Source organism: Eumetopias jubatus, unplaced genomic scaffold (assembly GCF_037043125.1).
Source record: "Eumetopias jubatus isolate StellerSeaLion01/CBP00866 unplaced genomic scaffold, mEumJub1_p1.0 scaffold_14, whole genome shotgun sequence".
Lineage (NCBI taxonomy): Eukaryota > Metazoa > Chordata > Mammalia > Carnivora > Otariidae > Eumetopias > Eumetopias jubatus.
Window position 1 is genome coordinate 51445286 of NW_028274820.1, and position 11747 is coordinate 51457032.

The 11747-nt window shown below is 36.3% G+C and overlaps 1 protein-coding gene across 1 annotated transcript in view; it reads left to right on the forward strand.

Moving 5' to 3' along the window:
• Window positions 1-11179, forward strand: part of AHR (aryl hydrocarbon receptor) — a 49346-nt gene extending 38167 nt beyond the window's left edge. The window contains exons 10-11 of the mRNA XM_028118834.2: window positions 4505-5738; window positions 8692-11179. Of these exons, the coding sequence (XP_027974635.1) occupies window positions 4505-5738; window positions 8692-8838 (1381 nt within the window). The 3' untranslated portion in view covers window positions 8839-11179. The remainder of the gene's footprint in view (window positions 1-4504; window positions 5739-8691) is intronic.
• The last annotated feature ends 568 nt before the right edge of the window (window positions 11180-11747 follow it).

The following is an 11747-nucleotide window of genomic DNA, read 5'->3' on the forward strand; positions in this document are numbered from 1 at the left end:
GCTAAAGGTTTATCAATTTTCTTTATCTTTTCAAAGAACCAGTTTTTGGTTTCATTGATCCTTTTTATTATTTTTATAATCTCTATTTCATTTATGTCTACTCTGATCTCTGTTAATTTCCTTCCTTCTACTGACTTGGGGTTTCATTTTTTCTTTTTCTAGTTGCTTTAAGTGAAAGGTTAGATTGAGACTGGTTTCTTGAGATAGACCTATATCAGCATAAACTTCTTAGAACTGCTTTTGCTGTGTCCCAAAGATTGTACACCATAAGTGTTTCCATTTTCGTTTGTCTCCAGGTAATTTCCCATTTCCTTTTTGATTTCTTTGTTGACCCACTGGTTGTTTAATAGCATGGTGTTTAGCCTCCCTGTGTTTGTGGCCTTTTTCTAGTTTTTTTTCCATATAGTTGATTTCTAGATATATAAAGAAAAAAAATGCTTGATTTCAGTCTTAAATTTATTGAAACTTTTTTGTGACCTAAAGAATGTTTCATGTGTGTGTATTCTGCCTCTTTTGGATGGAATGCTGTGTGTATGTAGTAAGTCCATCTGGTCTAAGATATCATACAAAGCCACAGTTTCCTCATTGATTTTCTGCTTGATGATCTATCCACTGATGTAAGTACAGTGCTAAAGTCCTACTACTATTATATTACTGACAATTTTTCCTTGTAGATCTATCAATATTTATTTAATTTACTGCTCTTATGCTAGGTGCATAGAGGTTTACAATTATTATATCTATTTGTTGGATTGATCCCTTTATCATTATGTAATGCCCTTCCATATCTCTTATAGTCTTTGTTTTAAATTCTCTTTTGTCTGATAAGTATTGTTACCCCAGCTGCTTTTTGTTTTGTTTTGTTTTGTTTTTTTGCTTTCATTTGCGTGGAGTATTTTTTTTTTCCATCCCTTCACTTTTAGTCTGAATTTGTCTTTAGGTCTGAAGGTAATCTCTTGTAGGCAGCACCTTGGAATATCTTGTTTTTTTATCCCTTCAGTCACCCTGTATCTTTTTTTTTTAATTTTTTATTGTTATGTTAATCACCATATATTACATAATTTGTTTTGACACCCTGTATCTTTTGACTGAAGTATCTAGGCCATTCAGTTATCAATAGGGATGTAGTGATTGCCGTTTGTTCATTGTTTTCTGATTGTTTCTGTAGTTATTCCCTGTTCCTTATTTTCTTGCTCTCTTCTCTTGTGATTGATAGCTTTCTTTAGTGTTACACTTGAACTCCTTTCTCTTTTTTTGTGTATATCTATTACACATTTTTAGTTTGTGATACCTTCAGGTTCATATATAACATCCCGATATATTAAGTTGATGGTTGCTTAAGTTTGAACACCTTGTCTAAGCACTGTTTTTACTATCCCTTCCATCTCTTATGTATTTGACATATATCTTTTGATTCCCTCATTTTATAGATAATTGATTTTACTACTTTTGTTTTTTAACAGTCATAAGGTTAAATCAGTCATTTACAAATGATCAACTTCTATAGGTTTGTCGGTGAAATTTTTTCCTTCTGTAATTTTCTTCTGGTTATGCTCTAGTCATTTCTTTTTCATTAAAATTTTTTTAATTTTTTATTGTTATGTTAATCACCATACATTACATCATTAGTTCTTGATGTAGTGTTCCATGATTCATTGTTTGTGCATAACACCCAGTGCTCCACGGAGAATGTGCCCTCTTTTTTTTTTTTAATTTTTTATTGTTATGTTAATCACCATATATTACATAATTTGTTTTGGTGTACTGTTCCTTGATTCATTGTTTGTTCATAACACCCAGTGCTCCATGCAGAATGTGCCCTCCTCAATACCCATCACCAGGCTAACCCATCCCCCCACTCCCCTCCCCTCTAGAACCCTCTGTTTTTCAGAGTCCATTGTCTGTCATGGTTCATCTCCCCCTCCGATTTACCCCCCTTCATTCTTCCCCTCCTGCTATCTTTTTTTTTTCTTAACATATATTGCATTATTTGTTTCAGAGGTACAGATCTGTGATTCAACAGCCTTGCACAATTCACAGTGCTTCACCATAGCGCATACCCTCCCCAGTGTCTATCACCCAGCCACCCCATCCCTCCCACCCCTCCCACCCCCCACCACTCCAGCAACCCTCAGTTTGTTTCCTGAGATTAAGAATTCCTCGTATCAGTGAGGTCATATGATACATGTCTTTCTCTGATTGACTTATTTCACTCAGCATAACACCCTCCAGTTCCATCCACATCGTTGCAAATGGCAAGATTTCATTCCTTTTGATGGCTGCATAATATTCCATTGTGTATATATACCACCTCTTCTTTATTCATTCATCTGTCGATGGACATCTTGGCTCTTTCCACAGTTTGGCTATTGTGGACATTGCTGCTATAAACATTGGGGTGCACGTACCCCTTCGGATCCCTACGTTTGTATCTTTGTGGTAAATACCCAGTAGTGCAATTGCTGGATCATATGGTAGCTCTATTTTCAACTGTTTGAGGAACCTCCATACTGTTTTCCAGAGTGGCTGCACCAGCTTGCATTCCCACCCATCTAATTGAGGTTTTGATTTGGATTTCCCTGATGGCCAAGCGATGTTGAGCACTTTTTCATGTGTCTATTGGCCATTTGGATGTCTTCTTTGGAAAAATGTTCATGTCTTCTGCCCATTTCTTGATTGGATTATTTGTTCTTTGGGTGTTGAGTTTGATAAGTTCTTTATAGATTTTGGGTACTAGCCCTTTATCTGATATGTCATTTGCAAATATCTTCTCCCATTCTGTCGCTTGTCTTTTGGTTTTGTGGACTGTTTCTTTTGCTGTGCCAAAGCTTTTTATCTTGATGAAACCCCAATAGTTCATTTTTGCCCTTGCTTCCCTTGCCTTTGACGATATTTCTAGGAAGAAGTTGCTGCGGCTGAGGTCGAAGAGGTTGCTGCCTGTGTTCTCCTTTAGGATTTTGATGGACTCCAGGCTCACATTTAGGTCTTTCAACCATTTGGAGTCTATTTTTGTGTGTGGTGTAAGGAAATGGTCCAGTTTCATTCTTCTGCATGTGGCTGTCCAATTTTTCCAACACCATTTGTTGAGACTTTTTTCCATTGGACATTCTCTCCTGCTTTGTCAAAGATAAGTTGACCATAGAGTTGAGGATCCATTTCTGGGCTCTCTATTCTGTTCCATTGATCTATGTGTCTGTTTTTGTGCCAGTACCGTACTGTCTTGATGATGACAGCTTTGTAATAGACCTTGAAGTCTGGAATTGTGATGCTGCCAGCTTTGCTTTTCCTTTTCAACATTCCTCTGGCTATTTGGGGTCTTTTCTGGTTCCATACAAATTTTAGGATTATTTGTTCCATTTCTTTGAAAAAAGTGGATGGTATTTTGATTGGGATTGCATTGAATGTGTAGATTGCTCTAGGTAGCATTGACATTGTCACAATATTTGTTCTTCCAATCCACGAGCGTGGAACGTTTTTCCATTTCTTTGTGTCTTCAATTTCTTTCATGAGTACAGATCCTTTGCCTCTTTGGTTAGATTTATTCCTAGGTATCTTATGGTTTTGGGTGCAATTGTAAATGGGATCGACTCCTTAATTTCTTTCTGCTGTCTTGTTGTTGGCATATAGGAATGTCACTGATTTCTGTGCATTGATTTTTATATCCTGCCACTTTACTGAATTAATACCTATTCTTCTGAAACTGTTCCAAAAAAACTTCCAAACTCGTTTTATGAGGCCACCATTACCTTGATCCCCAAACCAGACAAAGACCCCATCAAAAAGGAGAATGACCAATATCCTTGATGAACATGGATGCAAAAATATTCTTCCCCATCTTCTGTTGCTGATCTCTAGTCTATTTTTCATTTTAGTTATTGTATTCGACTCTTATCTCTTTGTTGAACTTCTCACTTAGTTCATCCATTCTTCTCCCAAGTCTGGTGAGCATTACTTTGAAGTCTTTATCAGTTTCTGGTTTTGCCCTACTTTTTATTTGGAGCATATTCCTCTGTCTTCTCATTTTTGACTTTCTAATTAGCTACCTCTCCCAGTCGTGAAGGAATAACCTGTAGGAACATCTCCTGTGTAGACTGCATGTCTCTGGCATCTTTCGCAGAGTGACTGCTGCCATAGTGGGCAAAGAATCCTGGCTTGCTCTACATGGGGTGGGGCAGGGGGCACCCTGGCTGGGATGGTTAATTCCTAAATTCTTACAGTTTATGTGGATCTTTATTCCACTCTTTTTTTCCATAGGATGTCAGGGATGTAAACTGAGTGTGGAAATAATGACTGTACTAAGTTTTGGGGCAAATTCTAAATCACCTCAATTTGCCTAAAAAATTTTACAGCACTTCTCATTAGAAAAACGTCAAAATTAAGTTCATGCTTTCAAACTCAATTACAATGTCTTTTGCTTGCTGTTTTTCTTTTAAATTTTTTATTTTAAAATGTTTATGATACAACTCTTCCTAACATATGCAGACTTTTTTGTCCCCAATTTTAGAGATGAAGAAGGAACAGAACATTTACGAAAGCGAAATATGAAGTTGCCCTTTATGTTTACTACTGGAGAAGCTGTGTTATATGAGCTAACCAGTCCTTTTCCTCCCGTGATGGATTCCTTACCAATAAGGACTAAAAATGGTGCAAGTGGGATAGATTCCGCTACCAAATCAGCTCTCAATAAGGATTCTCTCAATCCCAGTTCCCTCCTGGCTGCCATCATGCAACAGGATGAGTCTATTTATCTCTATCCCGCCTCAGGTAGCACACAGTTTGAAAGAAATCTTTTTAATGAACCTGTGAATGAATGCAGTAATTGGCAAGACAATATCGCACCAATGGGAAGTGATGGTATCCTGAAACATGAGGAAATAGGTCACTCTCAGGAAATGAACCCAACACTCTCTGGAGGTCAAGCAGGGCTCTTTCCAGACAACAGAAATAGTGACTTGTATGGCATTATGAGACAGCTAGGCATTGATTTTGAAGATATCAAACACATGCAACAGAATGAGGAATTTTTCAGAACTGACCTTTCGGTTGAGGATGACTTCCGAGATATTGACCTAACAGATGAAATCCTGACCTACGTCCAAGAGTCTTTAAGCAAGCCCACCTTTGGGTGTTCAGACTACCCACAGCCACAGTCCTTGGCTCTGACCTCGAGCTGTGTGGTACAGGAGCCCCTGCGGTTCGAACAGCCGCAGCTGCAGCACCGCCCAGAGCACGGGGCCGTGGAGCGGGCACAGCTCTGTCAGAAAATGCAGCATATGCAAGTTAACAGCATGTTTGCCGACTGGAACCCTCAGCCATCCGTGCCTCGGAGTTGTCCTCAGCAAGATCTGCAGCAGTATAGTGTCTTTTCAGATGTCCCTGGGAGCAGTGAAGCTTTTCCCTACAAACCTGAGACCAGTCCTGTGCCATACACACAGAACTTTATTCCCTGTAATCAGCCTGTGTTACCACAGCATTCCAACGGGACACAGTTAGACTTTCCCATAGGGAATTTTGACCCATCCCCTTACCCTACTACTAATTTAGAAGATTTTGTCACATGTTTACAAGTTCCTGAAAACCAAACCCATGGACTGAATCCAGAGTCAACCATAGTAAGTCCTCAGGCCTGTTACGCTGGGGCCGTGTCCATGTACCAGTGCCAGCCGGAGCCACTGCCCAGCCGTGTGCCCCGCATGCCCTATGGTCCAACAACAGCGCCACAGCCATTTTTAAACAAGGTAAGGGTTTTATCGGACTCTGAATAAAGCCTTGCAGTGATTCTTCTCACATTACAAATATACATGAGTTATAAACTTATGTCTGTGACTATTTTTTTATAAGCCAGTACTTTTCTAATATTAGTATGTTACTAATAGATTTTTTTACTTGAGTTGTAAAGGCGAAACAAGTCAAGGGCTGAGGCAACATAGTATGTCAAGTTACCAGGTGAAATTAGTGAAAAGTAGATTGTTTAGAATCGATCCTTGGGTTTCTCGCTCTTCTTTTTAATTATATGGTCCTTTAAAAATTCAGAGTTCCAAAATATATTTGCATTTTGAAAAGTAATTTCTTTAGGGGTACCTGGGTGACTCCAGCTCTTGATTTTGACTCAGGTCATGATCTCAGGTCTTGAGATTGAGCCTCGCCTTGGGCTCCATGCTGGGTGTGGAACCTGCTTAAGATTCTTTCTCTCTCTCTTAAAAAAAAAAAAAAAATTTTTTTTGAGATGTTTAATTTTATTATGTTAATCACCATACATTACATCATTAGTTTTTGATGTAGTGTTCCATGATTCATTGTTTGCATATAACACCCAGTGCTCCATGCAGAACATGCCCTCCTTAATACCCATCACCAGGCTAACCCATCCCCCCACCCCCCTCCCCTCTAGAACCCTGTTTCAGAGTCCATAGTCTCTCATGGTTCATCTTCCCCTCCGATTCCCTCCCCTTCATTTTACCCTTCCTGCTATTTTTTTTTAACATGTAATGTATTTATTATTTGTTTCAGGGGTACAGGTCTGTGATTCAACAGTCTTACACAATTCACAGCGCTCACCATAGCACATCCCCTCCCCAGTGTCTGTCACCCAGCCACCCCCTCCCTCCCACCCCCCACCACTCCAGCAACCCTCCGTTTGTTTCCTGAGATTCAATCTTTTTGTATGGGTTATGGTCAATATGGTTGTGTTCTTCAAATGCCTTTTGTCCTTGGTGATCCCTGACTTCAGTCCTAGTTTCCTCAGTATTCTCTGGCAATACCCCCATGTTATCTGCCAGATCCTCAGTTTATCCTTTAAGGTGGAATGTTTTCTTCTGGCATATTTTTAAAAAGCCTAACTAACTTATTGGTTTTCTTACATGTGGTCAAACTTGACAGTGTATTTTATTTTTTTAATTTTTACTTATTTTTTTTTTAAGTAAGCTCTGTACCCAACATGGGGCTTGACCTCACAACCCCAAGATCAAGAGTCACACACTCTACTGACTCAGCCACCCAGACACCCCTGTATTTTTGTTTTTTAAATATGTCATCAAAATCTTTCTACCAGCAACCACACTTCAAATCTAAAGTAATCAGTTAAAAAAAAAGTTAACAAGGATGATAGCTGCTCTCTACGGCTCCTTGGGAATGTATGTTTACATTCGTACTTTTCCATTAGAAAGTATTTAGTTCACTTTAAAGTATAATTAAGTAGGCTTTTGAAGAAAATCCTGATCCAAATTAAGTTCATTGGTCTCTATTTACTATATATTAAAGTTATAAATTAGCAAAAACGGTTCAAGTTCATATTTGTAATTGTTTATGACATTTTTCAGACATTTGGTTTGTCTGTAGATGAGCTTTGCAGCAGGAAATAGCAGAAGTTTTTCCTCTGATATATATCCAGTCTATCCTCATTCTCAACATTCTTCAAATATCTCGAAATTTAGTTTTCAGTTACAGTCTACCTCACTACATTGCTGTGATGTGGCATAGATAGGTAACTTGAGTAAACTGTTGACAAGTTAATCATGGAGTTTAAAATTCAGTTAATCATAGTTTAAAATTGCATAACCACAAGTTCTTCATTTTCCCCCTTTACTTTGGATTACTTCTTTATCAATAGTAAGGTAACAGGAAGGCTGTAGACCTATCTATATATTCCCCCAGGGAAGTATTTAAAATTTCCTATGTGGTTCACATTATATTTCTATTGGACAGCACTTCTTTTGGCAATATGTTTAGAGAGAATTGCTGGCACGCATCGTGTTATGACTGATAGGAGTCATTTGGTCAAAGCCTACCATTCTCTGAGTAACACCAACTTCCACTTGAAGACGCCACATGGCTGCCATTCATTGAAGACCTAGATTATGTGACTTTTACTATATATTTAACATGCGTTTTGGAGGATCTTTTAAGTCTAATGTTAACACTAAGTCTAACGTTACATTGGCTTTATTTGAAGCAACTATTTGAAAGTTTCCACAACTTTCACTATATACTAAAATACAAAGGTGCTATTATCTATAAAGCCCTACAGAACTGTGTATCTGCCTTTTTTAGTAGCATTACAGACTAATTAGACTAATTTTATAGTAAGAGAATATTTGGTAACTTAATAAGTACTATTAAAATGGTCCTAATTACAGATTAAAAGCATATAACAAAAAATTCGTTTAGGAAATCCTATCCATCTCTGTAATATTTGGGGAATATTAAGACATCTCTATCAGAACTGACCTCTTATGGAAAAGTCCTAGGTCTGTAGTCCACTGTATTAATTTTGAATGCAGTCACTTCATTGGTACCCAGAACAATCTGGCCAAAGCAAACCTATGACGGATAAATATAACTGTGACTCATAGCTGGTACTCTCTGAGACATCAGTTCCTATCCAAACCAAAGGCAATTTGTTCATCAAATACTCTTCTAATGTATTTGAACATTATGAGTGCTAAATCTGAGCTGAAACCAATGTATCACACATCAGATGTACCATCCAATGGAGAAACCAAAGGTTATAAATGTAACACATAATATGTGCTCAGTGGGTCTTCATGGAACGATTTAAAATGTAGCAACAGTAAAGAACTTGAAGTTTAACAATATGAAGGCAAATATTTTAAAAATGCATTTTAATATATCATTTAGTGGCTTCAGATAACTTGCAAGATCTAATTAATCACATTGCTATTTTGTTTGCAGTTTCAGAATGGAGGAGTTTTAAATGAAACCTATCCTGCTGAATTAAATAATATAAATAACACCCAGACTACCACACATCTTCAGGCCTTTCATCACCCTTCAGAAGCCAGACCTTTCCCTGATTTGACATCCAGTGGATTCCTATAATTCCAACCCCATTTTAAGCACCTTGGTGTTTGGATGAGTTTGCAGTAGATTACAGAATAATAAAACTCTCAGTGTTGGTCATCAGCAAGTTTACCTGGAGGCATTGTTGTGTGTTGTTGTTTGTGCTATTTTTCCAAACCAATGTTTTTAAGAGTTAAAAAAATTATCAAAAATAACATATCCTAAAGTCATTAAAATAGAAAGTGTGCTGCCCAGAGAGTGAGAGTCCATCTCTATTTCACGTGATTCTGAGTACCAGGGAACATACAAAACTTATTTAAGGGAACTTTAGGACACTTTTAAATTTCTGTCAGGAAAAAAAAAAAATGAAATACTTTTGAGTTTTCAACTTCTACATTGTCAGTACGCCAAATACAAAATTAAACTTTTATTTTTGGCTTCAGCTTTTATCGCTGATATTAAAATAAGTAGTGTGGTGCTTTTATAAAAGATAATCTCAGTGCTTTCCTCCTTCATTGTTAATATAAGTGCCTCACAATTTTTTATACCTTTAACACTGTAGGATGTATATTTGATAGAAAATATACCTTTTTAAATAACATTCTACGCACAAATATTATTTGTATTTCTTAAATTCAGTCATTTTTATTATTCCAAGCATGTTTTAACTGCACTACTCACCCACTTTCTTCAGGAAAGGGCAAATAATGATTGAGAAGATATTTATTATATAATCCAGTTGCTTCTAGACTCTAAATGTTGCTCTGTGCCTTATGTTGAAAAATTTTGAAAGCAAAATGGGTTTCTGAATTATTTTTTGATCATATAAACATTAAGACCACAGCACTAAAATTTCAAGTGTTTTCAGAAGAGAGATGCTACCATTTAACTTTGCTAAAATCTCTGTGATGGCTAAATGTTGCAATGTGGAAAAATCTGCTTGAATGCAACCATGTTTATTAACTTGCAATGAGGAGAAGTAGCTATTTCTAGCTCTTTAATTAATCACCCATTTCAATGTGTATAAATTTTTAAAAACTATTTTAGATCTAGAATGAGCTTTAAGGTATAATGTGTTGACTTTATAAATTTCACTTCTTAGTACAGTGGAAACTATTTGTTATTCTCATATTTGAGGAGTGTTAAGATTGAATATAGCAGTGTTTGATGCAAAGTATTGTTATGAGTGAAATGAATGGTGCAATTATAGTTTATAATGAACAAAATTATTTGTAAAATATTTTCAATCTTTCATTTAAAAAGTCTATACCCTATATATGCACCTAATTTGGGTCTTACATATTTTATCGGTGCTTTTTAAGAAATCAATGAATGCAACTGCTTTTACTTTGGTATTAAGACAACCATGCAGTTCTCTTAACTTCAAACATTATGTTGTTTATATGATATGACCTTTATTATCAGTAAGGCAAATTAATCACCCTACCAACTTTACCATCCTTGGGTGATTTTTTAAAAATACCCTTTTCCTTAAATGTGACATCTGAAGGGCAGACACAGATTGCATGTAGTATATAAAAACATGATGGAATCTCAAACTGAGATGTAGTATTAAAATACAATATTTTTCACTTTTTTTTTAGTAAATCAATGTATATAAAAGTGGCTTTAGACAAAATGTCAGTTATATGCATTCTCAAAATTTTCAATCTGTAGCATCAATTTAAATGTTGAAAAATTTATCTAAACCATTTCATAATTTGTTTTCAGCACGAGTTATCACTGAAGATTTAGAGCAGGGTCTGCATTAATATTCCATTTTTTTACATTTAAGCCTTTCATTAAAAGTCTTCATGTAACCATTTTTGTTAGTCTTTTCCACATGTTTTTGGGTGAATTATTTAGCAGATAAATAGGCTTATTTTAAATTGTGAATAGGATGACAGTTATGCACTTATACAGTTACAAAATTTTGAAGCAATACTGTATATTTTTATCTATATAAAATAACTAAAATGTATCTAAGAATAATAAAATCGCACTAAACCAAATACACGTTTGTCTGTATTGCTAAGTGCCAAAGGATGCTGTGTGTACGTGCTCTAATGAGGGATTCATTTTTACATGATGTGCACTTCTGAGGATATGGATGTGTCTAATTTGAACTTCTATACCAGTTTGTTGTTCTAGTATCTGAAGATTTACCAGTGTTTCAATGTATTAGGAAGCTTTCAATCATTACTATGCTGCACCATCTCGTGTTTCTCAGTATCACCAAATTTTAGGTAGATGTTTTCATGGCTTTTCCCTTTTCTTCAAAATGTTACTGCTCACCTATGCCATGCATACATTTTTGTTTAAAATATGATTTATAACATCCTTAAACAAAATTGTATACAATAATATATGGTAATAAAATAATCACTAAGTATAAATAATATGTTTTAATGTAAATTCTTTCTGGTCCATATAGAGGAAATGAGCATGTTTAGTATAGTATTATAACTGTGTTAGATGAAGGCAATCTACAATATTTAAGGATACATTAAATAATTCATAAACTTTTTTTTTAAGATTTTATTTATTTATTTAACAGAGAGAGAGACAGCGAGAGAGGGAACACAAGCAGGGGGAGAGGGAGAAGCAGGCTTCCTGCAGAGCAGAGAGCCCAATGCGGGGCTCGATCCCAGGACCCTGGGATCGTGACCTGAGCCGAAGGCAGACGCTTAACGACTGAGCCACCCAGGCGCCCCAATTCATAAACTTCTTATAAAGTTCTGCCCCTGGATATTTTAGCCTTTACCTGAATTTATATTTTTTATAAAAACACCCTTCAAATAACTTCATAGATTAAAGTGCTTCTGAAATAGAATGTTCTTTTAAATTTGTATTAGTGTTATAGATGTGATGGTGTTAATATCTCAGATTAAATTTTAAAATTCCGGGCGCCTGGGTGGCTCAGTTGGTTAAGCGACTGCCTTCGGCTC